Source organism: Pelodiscus sinensis, chromosome 2, assembly GCF_052426305.1.
Source record: "Pelodiscus sinensis isolate ZL-2025 chromosome 2, ASM5242630v1, whole genome shotgun sequence".
Taxonomy (NCBI): Eukaryota; Metazoa; Chordata; order Testudines; family Trionychidae; genus Pelodiscus; species Pelodiscus sinensis.
The window spans coordinates 50,984,859-51,005,578 of NC_143053.1; the positions used below are offsets into that span (position 1 = coordinate 50,984,859).

At 41.1% G+C, this 20,720-nt stretch overlaps 1 protein-coding gene across 3 annotated transcripts in view; it reads left to right on the forward strand.

Annotated features, from left to right (window-relative positions):
• Positions 1–20,720, forward strand: part of ZNF704 (zinc finger protein 704) — a 203,341-nt gene that overhangs the window by 163,222 nt on the left and 19,399 nt on the right. For all 3 annotated transcript variants that reach the window (XR_016348708.1, XM_075920471.2, XM_075920470.2), the window contains exons 3-7: positions 5,602–5,705; positions 9,738–9,970; positions 12,669–12,769; positions 14,758–15,019; positions 20,230–20,334. Coding sequence is in view for 2 of the 3 variants with exons in the window: in XM_075920471.2 (XP_075776586.1) it covers positions 5,602–5,705; positions 9,738–9,970; positions 12,669–12,769; positions 14,758–15,019; positions 20,230–20,334 (805 nt within the window). In the remaining variant the exon portion in view is untranslated. The remainder of the gene's footprint in view (positions 1–5,601; positions 5,706–9,737; positions 9,971–12,668; positions 12,770–14,757; positions 15,020–20,229; positions 20,335–20,720) is intronic.

Here is a 20,720-nt window from a genome sequence, read left to right on the forward strand (position 1 = left end):
GTTCTTTTATGTTAAAATAGTGGTGCTTCTCTTAGTTATGCAAAATTGTAATCCTACATTTAGCTTACATGCTGTAAACCCAGTTCTGTACTGATGTCCATATTAAATCTCTGAAAGCACATTTGTTTCCCCTTTGCTTTATTGCAGACCATAACAGCTCTTATCAAACAGTACTTGTATGGATCACTCCCTGTATGTCTCTAGCTAATTTTTTCTTGGCCTGCAGCTTAATTTTTACTTTTCTTGACTAACAGCTAGCAAGATCAGCTCATTTACTTGCAGATGTTTTGAGCTGCTAGGCTGTCTGTAACCTAATACAATTTTAATGCAGTCTGTTTAATGGATTCATAATATTTTAGAAAATAAGAATATGGATTCTTATGGTACAGCACTTTGCCCAAGACAGAAGAGGAATTGCTTTTTTGATGTAGTTGCAATTACTTTAGGCTTCTGCAGCCATTCTAGAAAACAACCACACTTAAGCTACGCTTACTGATTCTTCAATGTTAGAAAGCTGAGCAGATACAAGTAATAATTGATTGAAAAACCACGACACCCTTTTTTTATTGTGGTGCACGTGTACTCTGTGTACATTTGAGATTCTTTCTCCTTTAGAAAATGCATTTTTATAGCGGTTGCAATAATATGCAAAGATTCATGGTTAATGTGAATCATATTTTTAATATGTCAAAGCCTGTAACAGCCCGTTGATCACTCAGCGCTTAAACTGCAATAGAGTCACTGTAATATTTAATACTTTTTTTTATCAAAAGATCACAGTTCTTCACAAGCCACTGCCATGAGCTACATGTTGCGTGGAAACAGTAGACTGATAGAACGAGTAGTGCAACTTTGCACTTGTAATGCACTGTTCATTTGAAAATGTTAAAACACTTTGCAAATATTCATTATGTCTAACAAGATCTCCAAGAGGTATATATTCCCATTTCCATTTTATAGATGGGGAAACACATAACAGCAGCAACCTTTTGGACCAAATACCAATTCCAACCCATTTCCTTGTGAAAAGTTCAACAGCACCCTCTTTTTGGCTGCCAAACAGTGCACAGATAAGCACTGGCCTCTTTCCAAAATTAAAAAAAAAAGGGGGGGGGGTTGGAAAGCAGGGCATTTGATGCACCATCATCTCGTTTTTTGTGTTTCCAGGACTTTGAAGCCCATGGAAACAGAAGTCACATTGACAACTACCCCTTAGTCATGACTCGCCCATAAGTTTTGCACTTTTTGCTGATATAGCTTACTCCAGTTGGGAGAATGAAGTAACCTATACTGGCTATAATGCTCTTTAAAACATTCTTAAAACTGTATTGACTCCAGGACTCTTGCTAGTATAGTAATAACTGTAAAATCCCCAAACCAAAATGCACCCTAAAAAAATAGTTATGTCAAAAGTATAAGCATAGACCAGGGGTGGAGAACCTGTTTTGGGTCAAGGGCACCCACAGAAAAATCAGTCAGGTGCCACACACAAGTAAGAAGGGGGGAAAAAGCCACACCTTCACTCATGTGGCCCTTTACTGACATGAAGAAAGACACTCCCCATATTCCTCTTGCCTATGGAGGCCCATCTTAGCAGATTTTGGGTGCTCCAACCCTGCGATGGGGCAGCGGGAGACTGAAGCTCCAGTGTGGGCTCCCCAACGCTGGGGGAACCATGAGCCTCAGGGGCCAGATCCAGGCAAGTCGGGGGCTGCATCTGGCCCCTGGGCCTGAGGTTCCCCACCCCTGACATACTGTCACTATTCTTACTGACAGCTGCAGGATGAAATGACTTTAACTACTTGTTGGACAATCGTTACAATCTAAAACACAGAGAATTATTCTCTTTTTAAATATACAGTTGAATCTCGTTGATCTGCACACTTTCAAATTCACATAAAAGTTAATATTCTCTCCCCCAGCATCCCAGAAAAACAATATGATAGCAAGGGCTCTAGAGGTGATCCTGGCAATTATAGACCACTAAGTCTAATGTCAGTACTGGGCAAATTAATTGAAACTGTAGTAAAGAATAAAATTGTCAGACACATGGATGAATATAATTTGTTGGAGGAAAGCCAACATGGTTCCTGTAAAGGGAAATCATGCCTTGCTAATCTTCTAGAGTTGTTGGAGGGGGTCAACAAACATGAGGACAAGGAAGATCCAGTGGATATAGTGTACCTAGATTTCCAGAAAGCATTTGATAGCCCCCTCATGAAAGGCTCTTAAATAAAGTAAGTTGTCATGGGATAAGAGGGAAGGTCCTTTTGTGGATTGATAACTGGTTAAAAGACAGGAAACAAAGGGGTAGGAATAAATGCTAAGTTTTCCGAGTAGAGATATATAACTAGTGGGGTCCCCCAAGGGTCTGTCCTGGAACCCATCCTATTCAGCTTACTTATAAATGATCTAGAGAAAGGGGTAAATAGTGAGGTGGCAAAATTTGCAGATGATACCAAACTGCTCAAGATAGTTAACACCAAAGCAGATTTTGAAGAGCTTCAAAAAGATCTCACAAAACTAAGTTACTGGACAAGAAAATGACAAATGAAATTTAATGTTGATAAATGTAAAGTAATGCACATTGGAAAAAATAATTCCATTTACATATACAATATGATGGGGACTAATTTGGCTACAACTACTCGAGAGAGATCTTGAAGCCATTGTGGATAGTTCTCTGAAAACATCCACTCAGGGTAGGGCTACACTGTGGGGTGGGGGTGGGGTTTTGGAAGAAGGTATGCAAATTGCACTTGCATTTGCATATCTTCTTCCAATTCTTTTTCTGGATTAGGCTTTTCCGATATTTGGCCCGTCTACACGGGGTCAAATGTTGGAAAAAAGAAACCTCTTTTGGAAGCCCCCGTAAACCTCGTTTTACAAGGAATAAGGGGGCTTCCGAAAGAGGAGGTTTTTCCAACATTTGGCCCCATGTAGACAGGCCAAATATTGGAAAAGCCTCTTCCAGAAAAAGAATCGGAAGAAGATATGCAAATGTGAGCACAATTTGCATACCTTCTTCTGAAGCTTCCCCTCCCCAACACAGTGTAGCCCTATCCTTTGTGCAGTGGCAGTCAAAAAAGCAAATAGAATGTTCTGAGTCCTTAAAAAAGGGATAGAGAGTAAGACAGAAAATATCTTATTGTCTGTATATAAAACCATGGTACGCCCACATCTTGAATACTGCATACAGATGTGGTCGCCTCGTCTCCAAAAAGATATATTGGCATTGGAAAAGGTTCCAAAAAGGGCAATAAAAAAATTATTAGGGGTCCCATATGAATAGAGATTTAAAAGACTTGGACTTTTCAGCTTAGAAAAGAGGAGAGTAAGGGGGGGATATGATAGAGGTCTATAAAATCATGACTGGTATGGAAAAAGTGAATAAGGAAAAATTATTTACTTATTCCCACAATATAAGAACTAGAGGGTCACCAAATGAAATTAACAGGCAGCAGGTTTAAAACAAGCAAAAGGAAGTTTTTCTTCACTCAGCGCACAGTCAATCTGTGGAACTCCTTGCCAGAGGATGTGGTGAAGGCTAGAACTCTAGCAGGGTTCAAAAAAGAGCTAAATAGATTCATGGAGGTTAGGTCCATCAGTGGCTATTAGCTAGGATGCGTAGGAATGGTATCCCTAGCCTCTTTTTCTCTGGAGGTGGGTGACAGGGAAGGGATTGTGTGAGAATTACCTGTTGTTATCCCTCCCTCTGGGGCATCTGATATTGGTCACTATCAGCAGACAGGATATTGGGCTAGATGGACCTTTGGTCTTACCCAGTATGGCCATTTTTATGTTCTTGGGTCTTGTAGTGAATTCATTATTTTAAAAATGAATGGCCAGTAGATTTACTCATGTTTACCTATAAACAATAGGAATTCATAATTGGCAAGTTCAATGTTCAAAGTGCATTTTGTGATTCTTAAATGTTTTTTATTGTGTGCGTACTTGCTGGATGATTTGTTAAGTGCAGTCATTGGCATTTGTTCATTAATGTGAATTTGTGGGGTTCTCTCACCTACATGTGAGTTTTCTCTCCCTGCTTTTTGATAGAGTTCCTCTGTGACAGCTGAAGTCACAGCTAGCGATATTCAGTGGTTTTGTTTTGGTGCGGTCTCTTTTCAGAAATTGGTTTCCAATACATTTCCATTTTCCTGATTGTCTCCTGGAGTAGTTTGGCAGACTGTACATAGAAATGCTATTTAAAATATACAGTAGTATAAAGAGAGCTACTCTTACAGTCACAAAAATGGAACGAGAGCTCTGCCCTGAATGTCTGTTCTAGGATGCTTGCTTGATTCATCCCTGCTAGTGCAGCTAAACCATGCCTGGTGGAACCAGCAGGGGGACACTGTGCCTCAGGCAGTGTTTGCATTGCTGCTTATTCAGAAGTTCTGCCAGGCAGAGGGCAGCTGTACATTGAAGTTCAGACTACATGCAAAACTCCCTGAATATAGTTGCTTGAGACTCTATTGAATCAGCTGTCCTCATTCTCCCTGCTGCAGCAAGATTTACCCAATTTTGGGGAAGATGCTTGTTCACTGCAGGCATCTTAGTTATGTCACAACACCTGTCCTGGTAGATATACCATCCCCTATGTGTCCTTGAGCTACAGATCATTCTATAGCTCAATCTAGCCCCTGATTTTCAAAGATTTTTATTTTAAAACAGATGGTTACAGAATTGGTGGGTGTGTTCTGTAATGTAACGTGTATGTCTTTACAGTAATTGGCTTGTAAAACTGATTGATAGAAATTTACTGTACTTTCAAAGAGGCTAAAAGTAAATAACTAGAATTTAATGTCAGAGCATTAGCTGTGTTATTCTGTAAGTGAATAAACTTAAAAACAATGAATGGTCCTGCAGCACCTTCGAGATTAAAAAAAATATATACCATCTACATTTGTGTTAGTCTCGAAGATGCTGCAAGACCATTTGTTGTTTTTTAATAGAAGTAGATAGGGTTGCCAGGTGTCCAGTTTTGAACCAGACAGTCCAGTATTTGAGCTTTCTGTTCAGGAAACAAATTGAGAAAATATAAATGTCTGGTATTTTCTAAATAAGATGTAATATAGATAGTGATGTAATGGCAAGTGTGTCCGGTATTTTTGTTGAAACCATCTGGCAACCCTAGAAGTAGAAGTAACCAAAATAAAATCTGTCCTTTCTCACTCAGTTTTAGCTTTGAAATTAAAGAATGCTTCCAGATATCTTGTTACTCTGCCAAAAGTGCTTATTTTACCTGCCCTACTTTGCTTCTTTAGGCCTAAATCCAGAAAAGCACTTACGCACATGAGTAGTTGAAATCCTGGGGCCTCACTGTGCTAACAAAGAGACAGAGAGGTTCACAACATCTTTCATACAATTTCCAGGATTTTTCCCTTTGATTTGGGCTGATTTGCTAAAGGTAGTCACCTTTAGCAAACAGTAGGTGATTGACACAAACTTTCAGATCTGGTTCTTTTCTGTTTCTCTGCTTCAGTAGTTTTGTTGCTGTGTTCTACTGTCCTGTTGACTAGGCCTACCATGAAACTTCTGCAAGAATCAAAGGTTTACTGACATATTTTCTGCTTTCCTTTCCCTTTTTTGTTTCAGAAAATCTTCAGAAGAACTGGACATGGATAAAGTGACAGCAGCTATGGTACTAACCAGTTTATCTACCAGCCCTTTGGTTCGCAGCCCTCCTATACGACCCAATGGTAAACTTACAATATACTACTTTTGGGGAGGGGGTGTAAGAAGCAGTAGCATTATGCTGAGAATCTGAATGTTACTTTTCCATTTTGTGGCAGGAACTTATCAAACCTCAATAAATATAGTATGGATAAAGTACCAATACCTGCCCCGGTAGTAGCAATGCAACTGGAAAAGAAAAACAGCTGCCCAGTTCTCTTTTATACCCACTGTAATTATCTACTAGGGGAGCTAGAGGAGCTGCATGTCTATGTAACTGCCACCAGGCGGATTTGAACCGTGTGCCTCTGAAGCAGAATATAGGAGCCTCTACCTTCTGAACTAAAAGCCAGCTGGTTCCCATCCCATGCTGTAGAGGTCTCTTGATCTTAACTGTTGCTGTGGTCTTGGTACCACTTGCATTGCTCAGTAATCGCACACTAGGTGTGTGGGTTACATCTACACTAAGAAACTATTTTGAAATAATAACTTTGAAATAGCACAGCCACAATAAAAGGCAGTATCAAAATAGCACAGAATTATTTTGAAATAGCACATCCACACTGATTGGAGCCTGCATTTCATTTAAAACCCTCAGAGGCACACCAGTGAGGGCACCAGGAGAGCAGACACTTCCTGTGGCTGCTTGCTGAGGCTAGCTGAAACACTTGCTGATCGGGGCTCCTCTCTTCAGCCATGTCTCACATGCTACTTCTACACTGCCTTAACCCCTCACGGGACACCAAACTCATGCTGTGTGAGCCAGTGGCCCTTGCAGACACCATAGTACTTACAACATGGCGCTGGAGCTGCTGCAAAACAGTGCCAGGCTCATGGGCCTTGTGCTGCACCTCATGACACAGTTCATCTAAACAGCCCACGTGCTGCTTCAGCATGACATGGTCCTGGCACTCGTGCTGCTGCTAATGACCCTCAATCTCCTGCACACCGTGAAATGCTGCTTCTGGCAGAGGGAGACCAGATCCGATTGGTGGAACCGCATTGTCATGCAGTGGTGGGTGACCAGCAGTAGCTCCAGGAAATCCACATGCGGAAGGCCACCTTCCTGGAGCTCCGAGCATGGCTTGCCCCTGCCCTGAGGTGACAGGACACCTGACTGAGACTCGTCATCCCCCTCATATCCTCAGCTGTGAAAAATGATGCAAAGAATTCATTTAGTTTCTCCACAATGACCTTATCATCCATGAGTGCTCCATGTGCATCTCAGTTGTTCAGTGGCTCCCTGCCTCTGATGCACTTTAAAAAGTACTATTATTTTTTGAATTTTTGCCTAGCTGTTCTTCAGATTCCTTTTTGGTGTCCCTAATTATATTTTTACACTTCATTTGACAGAGCTTATGCCCCTTTCTACTTTAATCACTGGCTACGTCTACACTGCAGGCTTCTTGTGCAAGAACTGTTTTGCGCAAAAGGTCTTGGACAAGAGCGTGTCCACACTGCCATGTACTTTTGCTCAAGAGATGTGCTTTTGTGCAAGAGCATCTGTGGAAGTGTGGACACTCTCTTGCACAAGAAAGCTGATGGCCATTTTGTGCAAGAAACCCCTGGTGCCCATCCACACTGCCTTCTTGCGCAAGAGCTCTTGCACAAGAGGGCTTATTCCTCATGGGGAGAAGAATAACTCTTGCGCAAGAAGCCCTCTGTTGCGACGCTTTACTGTAAATTTACTGTAAATGGCCGTTCTTGCGCAAAAAGCCTGAAGTATAGACGTAGCCACTAGGATTTAGCTTCCACTTTTTAAATGAAGCCTTTTTATCTCACTGCTTCTTGTATTTGGTTAAGTCATGTTGGTTCTCTTCCTGTGTTTTTTAATTTGGTGTATATATTTTAGTTGAGCTTGTATTGTGGTGTCTTTGAAAAGTTTCCGTGCAGTTTGCAGTGATTTTGCTTTTGGCACTGTATCTTTTAATATTGCTGGAATATACTAATATACAGGGCTCGACAAATAATACAATCTACTCACCCGTGGCAAGTAGATTGCAACCCGGAAGAGCCGGGTTCAGGCGATCTGCACATGCACAGAACGATCTGCGCAGATCACCGGACAGTGCGGTTGGCGAGCGGGGCTCGCCACAGTTCGGCGAGCCCTGCTAAGATATGTTGCTATCATTGATTATATATGGACATTTTTTTCCGAAATAGGAAGAAACTAGCACTGTAAGGAAGCTTATATTTTACTTAGCAATTTAAAAAAAAAAGGTTGAGAGAGAATATTTAGGTTAGATTTTGCTCTACAGTAAAATTGCTCTGGATTTACCTCTGTATAAATTGCTACTTTCCCTCCACAAATCATTAATATTGAGTATGATTCTCATTTATAGTTAGCCACCTTGTTGCCATTCTTGCAATGTAAAGGGGCCTTAAAGGGAAGTAAATTACAATTATACCTCTTAAAAGCCTTCTTTACACAGCCAAATGTATTAATGTAAATGAAAATCAGGCCCTCTGGGACTGTTTTCTTTTCTTGTCAACCTCATTGTCATTTTTTTATATATTACTTTTTAAAAAATATTCTTGATTAAGTCTCCATGTAACTGAGGTAAAGGGAAACTGTAATACCAGAGAACACAAAGCACTGGCTTAAATGTGTCAGAAAATTACATTTGAAAGCATGTTTCCTTCTTGTGCTAAATTCACAAATTGATACCAGATGTGCTGGTTGGCTTTGTCATGAATTGCAAATCATTTAACAAAATTTAAAAAAGGAGAGAAACACAAGAATTCTGAAGGGTTGTAACCACAAACAAAAAGAGTTTTGTATTATGTTTTATGTTATGCTTCATCAGCAATAGGCTAATTATTTGTAGGATTTTTTCAAAAGGAAAGGTGGAGCACACTAATTTGCCCACATTTTGCACTCTGACCACAATCCCGCAAACACTTGACGATGTAAGTAACTTTTCAAATGAGTGGTTATGGGACTACTGAAGTGAGTATAATCATACATGAGCTTAGTGTTTGCAGGACTGGGCCCTGTGTTGTGAGCAGTGAGTATTTTTAATAATGGTTTGTGCTTTAAGTACTGATCTAAAGCCCATGGTAGTCAGTCAGTGGAAAGACTTTATTGACTTCAGTGGGTTAGGCTTTTGGTAAGGACTGAAGGAAATAATTCTTGAGCCAGTACTACCACTGAGAAAGAGACTTGTGTGTTAAAAAGGTGAAGAGGAGTTTGTGAGTAACAGGAAACTAATGCAGGTATTGTCAGCTATGGAAAAATACCAGTCGCTCATTTAATATACTGAATTATATTATTTACTTGATAACCACACAAGATAATGCTAGGTATGGTATGTGGGGGTGAGGTGGGGAAGGTCCCTTACCCCAGGGCACATACATCTAAATAAACAAAGATGATACCTAAACACACTGGCAGACCACGAGGGTGATGTCAGAGCAGTTTTTTTGTTTGGTGTTGTAACAGTAGGTTTATGACAGCATTTTTATATCTGTGGGTTAGTGTTGTGGGGCTGAGTAGCCTCTTCCCAGGAGGGGAGTCTGACATCACCTAAATCCCTGATTTGTACAGTCAGAAGCTTAAGAGTGATGAATGTTAGCACATTCAGGATTTGTGCCAGTCAAAGGCAAGGGATGTGATTTTTTTTTTAATTTCATTTATTTGTATTGTTATCTGTGCTGTATTCAGGGAAAGCATTCCAATTCATGATTGTAGCAAAGCATATGCTTAAGTTGCACTGAAATCAGTAAAGTCCTAGGAGTGCTCAAAGTTAAGTGCTTAAATGCTTTCCTGAATCAAGGCATTCATCACCATCTTATCGACTGCTCCAGATATAGTTACGCTTCAGAATAGTCTTTTGTCTCCCTAGTTCAGCTTTTCTTTTCTAGACAGGTGGTGTTTTTACTGAAACAAATTTTAGTAAGATGTCAGTCTGTCTCCACTTTGTAAACAGAGTTTTCTGGCTTTTCTCTGTCTGAGGTAAAGAAAATGATAACTGAACACGATATAAAAGCAAATGTCTCTCCTTAGCTTTAACTCATGACATTTGTTAACTCCTGTTGTTGTTGTTCTTAATTAACAGAATCCCTGAATGGATCTTGGAAAGAAGGAGGATTTGTGCCTTCTAGTACCAGCAGTAGTGGATACTGGAGCTGGAGTGCCCCCAGTGACCAGTCTAATCCATCCACCCCATCTCCGCCTCTGTCTGCTGATAGCTTCAAACCCTTTCGAATGTCCTCTCAGCCAGATGATAGTATTGATGAAGTTGAAACCAGCAGTCTCCTTTTTGATGAGCCCATTCCTAGAAAGAGAAAGGTTAGTTTAGTGTGCAGTCCCACACCACTGCATATCTGGGGTCCTGTTCTTCTGGGGTGGGGAAAGAAGAAAACCAAAAGCATGTGTGGACTCAATTCTGCTGGGTGTTTCAGCTGCTAGACAGACACTCTCCATAGCCCCCTCATGTGTATGTGCAGCTGCTAGCATGTCTAGCCTAACTCCACCCCTCTCGCTAGTGCACATGCTGCCATCGGCACCAAGTGCTTAATGGCAGATGTTGAGGACACATAGCTCCTTCCCAGAGATGCAAGATGCTCCCTGCAGCTCCCTGGACACGTAGGGGATTTCTGCCTTGCTTTGGCAAATTTCTTTGGGACAGGCTGCAACAGGCAGCCTCTCCCTTTTTTCTTTCTGCCATCAGGATTTGAACTGTATTTCTAGTTCACTGAACATGCGGTTAGCCTATCAGGTGCCCTAATAAGATGAAAAACTCTCAGAACAAATATGAGGGGAGGGCATGGAGACTAACTGAATCGAATGGCTTTCTGTATAGTATCATCAGGCCAAAAACATCCCTAGTGACACTTCACTGAACTCACTGGCATTGCACTGGGGGTGCACTCAAAACTAAATAATTGAAACTAAACAAAAAGCCGTAGTTTAGTTTATAACCCCTCCTACTGCCATCATATGCCAGCAAGCAAAGTGCCTTTCTTGACAAAAACAAAGAGATGGCATTAGTCCAAGCTTTCTTCATTCCTAACACAACAGGAAGATTTTACACAGCAAGATGAAAAAAGAGCTCTGTGTGAGAAAGAGGAAAACAAGGTATTTATCCTGTCTTGGTGACTTCTTCTCTGGATCAGACTCAGAGTGATAATTGCCTCACCCCTGGCAGAATTACGTTTACATGATTGTTTAAACATGATCTGATTATCTTTTTGCTACAGGGGTTGCTCATTTGCTGTCCCACGATCACACTTGCTTTTGTTGAGACATCTTTTGAGAGGGTGATGTGAAATACTAGTATGGAGAACACATTTTGCTATGATAAATTAAAAGTTAATTAGCTATTAAAATAATACAAGAGACGACTCTGGGAATGAGAAGGGGACAAAGAGAAAAAGAAATGCTGTGATGCTTTTTACTACTCAGTTAAAGCTGTGCTTATCATTGTTCTGATTGTTCAGTAATGATTAGACAGATGGTTTTACAGCTGCCATTTTTACTGTTTCATTATTCGTATTTTACATATCCACCACAAACATTTTATACTTTATGATCTCTTTTGATTTTTTTCAGTTTTTGGCCTGTACAACAAACATTAAATTTGTATAAGGAATTATTGTATATAGTTCACCTATAACAAATTCACTTTCTCTTCTCTTTTCATTTGTTCCTGGATAATAATTATGTCTGTTTGTGTTTACTTTGGGAGAAAAATACTTATGTTCTAATTATTGGTTTGTTAGTGCTGACAGTCTGTAAAGTATAAATGTGAAAAGCAGAGCCATTGATGAATTCACCAATTAGGAGTAAAGAATGCCTAATCAATTAGTGTCAAATTATTCTGTTTCATGGAGTCATGTCTTAGAAAATGTCATGTATTCCACTATCAACCATCAATAAAGTTGAATGTTTACATTTTGCCATAAATTCAGCCCATTCCTCATCCAATCACTTAAGGTGCAAAGTACGTAGCTTATTTCAAGTCAATTTCAAAATAGCTTATTTCGAAATTTGGCACTGTCTGAACAGCACTTATTTAAAAATAAATCACTATTCTGAAACATCCCTTACTCCTCATGAAATGAGGTTTACAGGGATGTCGGAATAGTGATCCCATTATAGTGTGAAATAACGGGCACATTCATAAGACACAGAATAGCTATTTTGGAATACTGGAGGTATCCCGAAATAGTGCTGCAGTGTAGATGTAGCTTTAACTAATGTCTGAGTGGGAGGAGTTAAAAGCACTAAAGAATGATGAGGCAAATTGACTACCTTACTATTCTGAACCAACTAATTTGGAGACGGTATCTATAACAGTAAAACAGTTTCTATAGAAATGGACTATTCCATTGCTATTGCTGGGGAAAGTAGTAACTTCTTGAGAATTGGCAGGTTTCATGAGATCCAGTCTTAGGCTGACTGTTGCCTTTTTAATACTTCCCTTGGTATATAGAGGTAGGCATATATATTTAAATCAAAACTGTGGAAAAATCAGTTATTGTTCTACAACATTAGTGGGAAATGGTGCTTTTATTATACTTAGCATCTTTGAAAATAAGGCTATAAATACAAATACTAGTAATGCTGAGTGCCCACCATTCCTATGGAAGTCATTGAAAGATATAGGAATTAAGCTCCTTTGACAATCAGGCCACTTATCCTTCAAGTGTTTAAGACCCAGATTCTGCCTTTTTATCCCATATAGCTTGACTGAAGTCAATGGACTGCAAGGCCTTTAATTAAGGGTAAAATCTGTCCCTTACTTTTCTTGCAAAATGATCCAGGAAGTGTTTATTTTATGGCGGGGGGATTCCAGTTTCTGTTGTAAATTAATGGCAGAGCTATTGCATTCAGCAGAATTACACCAGTAATTACACTAATGTAACTGACAGCAGAATATGGCTCAGTTTAGGATGGGGTAACACATACTGATGGTGTATATCTGTAATTTTTCCTACCTTCCATGTGAACACTTTTTTAAACCTGCTTTTTTATAACTTGTCAGAACTCCATGAAGGTAATGTTCAAATGCCTATGGAAAAACTGTGGAAAGGTACTGAGCACAGCCGCTGGGATTCAGAAACACATCCGAACCATTCATCTTGGGTAAGAGGACAACTGTTCTTTGAAGAGAATTGGTACTGACCCATGTTCAGATTCTTCACTGCTCACTCAAGCAGGGCCAGATGGAAGCATAGGCAACCTAGTCCAGTTTCTGACATCAAGTGATTACATCAAAATTTAATCTGCCATTTAAAAAACACACCCACCCTCTCACCCCAGAAATGTGGTGTGACACATTGCTGCTCCTCCTCTCCCACCCTGAGATGCCACCTCATGGACTGGGGTTTCATTGAGCCTCTTCTCCTCTACCAGTCTGGGTTCCCTCTCCCTGCTTTGCTGAATCAGGCTGTCTGGCTTCTTGCAACATGTGTACACTGGTAGGGACCACAGCCAGCTACAGACACAGACTAAAGTCAACACCGTGCAAGACGACTCACCCGTCACTCACATGCACACCACCCCCTTTTGGGAGACAAATCCAAAATAAAGATCTGCACAGCGCATGCTCATAAAAATTCACTCTCTCCCTCAATGCGGAGAAAGGTTTGCACAGCTTTCCCCACCCCCACGTCTCTGGATATGGACTGCGCAAACTGGGTTATGTTACAAACAAGAAATAATTGTATTAACTACAAAGGTAAATTTTCAGTGATTTTAAGAGAAAACAAACAGATCAAAGTAGATTACCTTGGTGAATAAAAAAAGACTTCAAACTGAACTTAACACACCAGCTAGGTAAGATATAAATAGCATATTCTCACCCTTAGTGATAAGCAGGCTGACAGATTCTTAAGGCACAAGTTGACTTGGCTTTCCCAGGTTTTCATACATAGGCTAAAAATCCTTCCAGCCTGAAACCATCTCTTCCCACAGTTGAATCTTTGTTCATCAGGAGTTTTCCAGGTGTTTGTTGTAGAGAGAGTGAGGTCCCCCCCATGATGTCATTGCCTCCCTTTTATACCTCTCACTTGCTGGAAAGCTTTTATGCTGTGACCTGGCTCAAACAGTCCCCACTGTGTAGTGCTAGCTCTCAGAAGTTTCTATTGCACACAGTTCCTGGGGTAATCCTGTGCATGTCCTCAATAAGCTATTAACATTGTTTGGCCTTTTTTCTGTTGTACCTGAAAGACTGCTTCTGGGTGTTTTCAAACTCACATTTCAGTAACACATACCTAGCCCAAACTTTACATGCAACAATACTACATATAATCCAACAAGATATTGATGTTTAGCAAATCATGACTTTTAAAATGCTATCGCACAGGGGATACTTTGCACAAAATGTATCCTGATTACATTGGTAAATATTGGGAGTTATGTGTCACATGCAGCATAAATGTAACTCACACGATGGTTTCAGAAAGGAGCCATTTTACCTCTTTCTAAATGCCTCACTTCCCATGTTGTGGAAAACTAAGGGCTTGTCTACACTGCCACTTTATAGCGCTGTAACTTGCTGTGCTGTGGGAAAGGTATGAGCAAGAAAGTTCCAGTGCAGTAAAGTGCCAATGGAAGAAGGCTCCCAGTGCTGAAGCCACACTCCTAGTGGTATTTGCTGTTCCCCTCGTAGAGGTGGGTTTACCTACAGCTCTGGGAGACCTCTCTCCCAGCACCGGTGCCGTGACATTTGCTGCCACTCTTCATTTGCATAATTAATTAGCAGCTATTTTTTCATAAGAGTCTTTTGTGCAAAAAGGAGCTGTTTAGGATGGCTCCTTTTTGTGCAAAACCCCCCTCTTGCGCAAGAGCCGTTCTTCCGGAAAAAAAAATGAGGCAAGTTTGCCTGCCCTGGCCCAGTGTTGCTCCTGGTAACGGTTGGCTGCTGGTACATCTCTCGGGTGAGGCAGGCAGCAGGTCTCAGTGCACGGCTCACACCTGCATGCACTGCCCCCACAGCTCCCATTGGCCGGTTCCTGGAGGAGGAAGGCAGGAGGCTGCAAGGAGGCAGCCAAGGAGCCATGTGCAGGTCTGGAGCCGCAGATTGCCAACCCCTGGCGTGGTAATATGTGTTTTGTCTTTTCTTGATTTAGACGGGTAGGAGAGTCTGACTACAGTGATGGAGAGGAAGATTTTTACTACACAGAGATCAGACTGAACACAGACTCGGCGGTGGATGGCTTAAGCAGCATTTCTCCAGTGTCTTCATCTCTAGGCTCTCCTCCTCCTTTTCCCACCCAAGATGCAAATCGTCCTGAAACGTCATGTGCCAAAACTGAGCCTAAATTGATGACGCCTCTGAGTCGCTCAGCTCCTACCAATCTCTACCTCGTCCACACAGATCATGCTTACCAGGTAAAGTTAGAGACAGTAAATTAACCTGTTTAATAGAATTTGGTGATCACACACCTGCTTGAGTTTAACCACCAAACTCCCTTTACATTACAAACGGGGTACTTTTTAATGTGAGAGACAGAGCGTGAGAGACTGCTACAGCTTGGCCCATGCTGGTTCTTTCTTCACAAGTCCAGTGGCTGTCAGAAACCATTCCATTTCTGAGCCATCTGCTGTGAGGTGGGCAGCTTTGCATACATGTGGTTTAGCAGGAGAAATAGAAATAAGGCTATAATATCCCCTGCTCTTTCGGGTAATTCTTTACAAATGGCAAAAAAAACCCAAGCAGATTCCAAGTTTTATTAGAGAACTTTGCAACTTAATTCAAACAGCATGCACTCATTGTAAAAATGTGCTAAAAATGAGCTTTTGAAAACTCTTGATTTTAACATGCTTTGATCTCCTGGGCACCATATAATTTCTAAGAAAAAGATAGCTTTTGAAGAATTGGGATCTATGGCCTACTTATGGACATGAAAAATGAATTCTTACCACATCTAATAAATTTAGAAACTCTTCTCTGTGAAATAGGATGGGGTAAAAGCACACAAAAACCAGATTTCAATGTGTGATCTGTTTTTCATGGTGTGAATTTGGTACAGCTTTAGCTATATGTTAGGTAGGCTTGGTCAGTGCTTTGGGTTTTCCTTGGAGGTCTCATTAAAGTATTTTTGGAAATAGCGGTGTTGACATCCTTTATCTAAGTGAACACTGGACAAGTGCTCCAACAGGTTCTAGTGGATATACCATCTTCCCTTCAAACAAGCTATTGTTAACCATTTCATGCTGCTAATCTTGCCAATTGTCTTTTGGGTTTCAAACATTGTTTTAAGAAAAACCTATAGCAGAGATTATGATAAGGCAATTCTGGTATCATTGGGAGTTATCAGATTTTCTTGAAAATTTTCAGTGAGGCTTTCAGTAGGGATATAACACAGAGACACTACAGACTGCATGGCCTGATGGCCTCCTATCAATAGATAAGTTTATGTATCAGTATTATTTAAAGGCCCCTACCCCTTTAAACAAGAGTTGAAAGGGCTTGCGCCTCCCGTGGCTCCCACGTATCATGTGAGGAGGAGGTGGGAGCTGAGAGACCCTTCAACTCCTGCTATTTAAAGGGCTTCCTATGCTGCTAGCGCATTGCCTGACAGCCACGGGGAAGGTATGAGCCCTTTAAATAGAAACAGTTGAAAGAGCTCGCAGTTCCTGACCCCGCTGCTAGTAGGTTGCTTGTGAATCAGGGACAGCCTGTGACCAATTTCAAAAAAAAGTTAAGTAGTCCCCCTTCAAAAATTATTGCCCACCCCTGGCTTTAGGTGCATGTCACTTTAGTAATACTGCAGGGGAAAAAAACTACATGAATGCAAACAAGCAGAATCTGACAACCCTGCTCATGGTCAATGGTAAACAAATGGCTGCATCTAGACTGGCAAGATTTTGCGCAAAAGCAGCTGCTTTTGTGCAAAATCTTGCCACCTGTCTAGACTGGCCGCAAGTATATGTGCAAGAACACTGACTTTGTACTGTACAAAATCAGTGGTTCTTGCGCAAATACTCCAACACTCCCGCTCAGGGATAAGTCCTCTTGCGCAAGAGGGCCAGTGTCAACAGCCAAGTTAATTTCTTGCGCAAGAAAGTCCGATGGCTAAAATGGCCATCGGAGCTTTCGTGTGCAATAGAGCATCTACACTGGCACGGATGCTCTCTTGCGCAAATACTTTAACAGAAAAACTTTTCCATTAAAAGTATTTGCGCAAAATCATGCCAGTCTAGACGCAGCCAATGTCTTGTGGGCCATACAGAGAACCCTGATGGGCAGGTTGCCCACCACTGTTGTAGTTTGACATCTCTCCAGCTGAACATGACTGTGAATCTAGTGAGGGAAACTCACATATAATGTGAATGGCTGAAAACAAACACAGTATTTAAAATTATATTGGCTGGTAGAAACAAATGAAAAATGGAAGGAAAGCTCCATTAAAATGGTTTAAGTGTAAAACAAGAACCTTGTGGTAATAAAGGTTGAGTCACAAGAGACACAGGAAGTCAGTCTTAAATGCAGCCACTCATTTGCCCTGATAAGCAGAGAGGAACAAGCTTTAAATACTGACAGTAAAATAAGAAAGGAGTTAAGACGATGCTTTAAGGGACCCAAAGGACCTCAGCAGAGCACACCTTTTAGCCAGGTTCCAATGGCCCAGAGAGGAGGCGGCAGCTTAACAGAAAGGTTATAAAACCTGGATGGAAGGAAAATGAGCAAGTTGAGAGGCCAATAGTGTTGTTTTTCAAAATCTTGATTTAGCTTTATTTTTTTGTTCAGTAATTGCCCTCAAATGTTGAGAATTTCAGCCCACAGTTTTACATAGGGAAAGCTGGTTTTAAGCATGTTTGTCTTGTAATTGTAGAGTAGTTGCCTCACGTTGATGATCATTTTTGGTTCCCAAATTTCTCTTCTTCCACTCTTTAATAGTTTCCACTAGACAATAACTTTAGTTTAAAATACTTTAATATGGATTTGCTCCTTGCTGGGCTTTTAATCATTCTAGTTAAAGTTTTTTTTAGTATTGACCAGATGCTGGTTTACTGAACTTTTTATTATATATATATATATATATATATATATATATATATATATATATATATATGGTGGGGAAGGGAAAACCTACTTGCACATCTGGTGGCTGTGTTGAGGAATACTTTCGTGATGAAATTATTAAAAAGATATGACAAAATTCCAGCTTCTTAGAGATCTCCTGACCAACTTATTTAATGCTCTAGTAAAGGATCTACATTATAAACAGAATGGCAATGTAATTCCCTTTGTTTCATTGTTGTTAGCAGCAAGACTTGGTGTTGGACATAAAAGTCTGACTACTGCTATGGAATTATGGTATAGTAAAATATGGACTGTCTTTAATTTTTGGCACAGAAGTCCCCAGGAGTAATTAGAAAAATTGTGCACACAGTATTTTAGAATTCTGCATATTTTATTTGTCAAAATAATGTTATAATCATGCCAGTTTTTATTTTGGGTAATTTCAACATATCTGTCAACAAATACGTCTGTAACAATACAGGCAACAACAAAAAAAGATTCAGGAAATATGTTTTGATAAAGAGATTCCTTACTAGAAATACAGAATGGCGTAATAATACATTTAAACTTCAGAGAAACGTGGTTTACACATCCCTCAGAAGCAGTGCTAATGGTTGGAGAAGGGTAATGGAGGAAATGAGAGAGACGGCAGTAACTGCTATGCAAATATAGGTGCCAACTTCCCATCTAGTCAAGGGGTGCTCAATCCATCCTATCCCCCACTTCATACCTTCCCCCCAAGCTCCTGCCCCTCTTCTTCCTCCAAGCACTGCCCTTTCGCACTTCTTCCTGTCCCTTCCAGAAAACTCCCAAATGCCACAAAAGAGCTGTTCACAATGGAAGGGAGCAGGGGTGGGGTTGAAGTTTGCCAGTGGGGCTGCTGGCAGGTGAGAGGCACTGGCACCTGCTAGTTTTACCCTGTAGATCCTCCAACCCCTGAGCAGTCCTGGAGTCAGCAGCTATGGCCAAGGAGGATTCTGAGTGTGAAGCTGGAGGGTAGCTGGATGTAGGTGGGTGAAGTATGGAACTGGATGTTTTTTGTTTGGGTTTTCTTTGAGCAAAGTAGATTTGAGGAGCGGAGAGATTGTTAGAGAGTTGAGGTGCCTCCCCTGCTCCAAAGCCACACTGGCTGACCCCTAGCCTTTTCTCATTCATTCAAACACATCTGCATGTCCCTCTTCCCCCCCACACACACTTTCTGCCATCCAGTCCCCATGTGGCCCTGCCATCTCTCTCTCTCTCTCTCTCTCTCTCTCTCTCTCACTCACACTCACACTCACACTCACACTCACACTCACACTCACACTCACACTCACACACACACACACACAGTCAGCCCCCTGCCATCTCTCTCTCTCTGTCCCCCACTAGCCTTTCTGGATTATGTGCCCCCCCTAGCAGGCAGGAGTGCCCCCTATGGTCTGTTCTCCCTGTATCCCATGTTTGCTCACCTGGCCCCTCCTCTGCCTCCCTATCAGCTGCTGACTTCTGCATCCAGTGGGCAGTGAATCAGCTGCCTCTGCTCAGGCACCATAGCAGCCTCTGGTGGGTGAAAGGTGTAACAACAGAGTCTCTGCATTTTCTGAGAAGGAAAAAAAAAAGGCTGCAGGGCACATGAATTCCCCCAGAGAGCACTGTCATGGAAAAGTTTTCACACCAATTACATAGAGACCTGCCAAAAAGAAGATAAGTACTTAGCAATGTGGTCACCAGTTTATGTAATCAGTGCAGCAAGCCAGGATTTTTTGCCTGAATATTAAACTGGTCCTAAACAAGTGATGTCACAATGAAATGTTAACATACTTCATTGTACTTTACCACAATGAAAAGTTTCAAAAGAAAAAAAATGTATGTGGATTTCTGAGCTCCTGCCTAGTATCTTTCGATACTTAGCTTTTTAAGGTTTCTTACAGAAGCCATTTCTTGGAAGAGCTATTATTTTTTTCTGCCCAATTAAATAATGACTACATATAAAGATCTTGTTCTTTCTTTGTTGCCCTATTCATGTTTATCCCCACTAGGGATTTGAAAATATAACCACTTACACGGTTAACTGATGAGCCTGAACTCATCGGTTAATGTGCATGGTTTCATGTCTCCCCTACCCACTGTGCTACTGCCTCTGTATCAAAAGCAGCAGGGGGGGAGGACAGGTGGGAGCTGGGGCAGGCAGAAGCCAGTGCATACAGGAAGCCAGGTGGCAGCAGGTTGGGGCACGCAGCTCTGCAGAAGCCAGTGTGCATGTAGAGCCAGCTTAAAAGCCAGCTTCCTGCACCATGTAGAAACCCCCACCCATACACTCACAGCTGCCTCTGTATTAGCAGCATGGATGGCAGGTGAGAGTCACCTGCCTTCCATGTGTAACCCCTGAAACTTTCAGTGATTACACAATTACATAATTAAATGCATTTTACCATCCCTAATCCCCAGAGAACAAGGGTAGAATGCTTACACAGCCACCATTGTAGAAATATTTTGAAAACCTGCTTAATTTGCAGTTTAAGAGCGAACGATCATGTTGCAATGCTTTGGAAGATGAACACTTTTTTTTAATTGGATTTTTTTTAAACAGGCTACTCCTCCAGTGAACATTCCAGGGTCAACAAAGTTCACTCCCAATGGCCGTAGCTTTAGCATCTCTTGGCAGTCACCTTCAGTTACCTTTACAGGCACTCCGGTAAGTGGAAGATGAACAAAGAAGGTACCTAAGTAATGGAAAATGTTAAAACTTACCAATAATGTGCTTACGATTGACATTAAATGAGAAAGAGATACAGATACAATCCTCCAGGTCCCAATTGTCCTCTTACACCAATGCTATACTGCTTTATAAGCCCGTTGATTTACATGCAGTTATTCTGTAGTATATTTTTTAAACTATCTGCTTACAAAGGAATGAAATGGGTAGCTTCATCAGTCTATAAAATCTTCTGCATTTGCCAGTGCATGTCTCTGTTTCTAAAGGAGTATTTATAAAACTAGAGGAAACCAGCAATTTGATCATTCTGTTAGAAGGCTTATTAGAAAGGTACTTAAAGTTTGAAAACTACTGCTATAAAATAT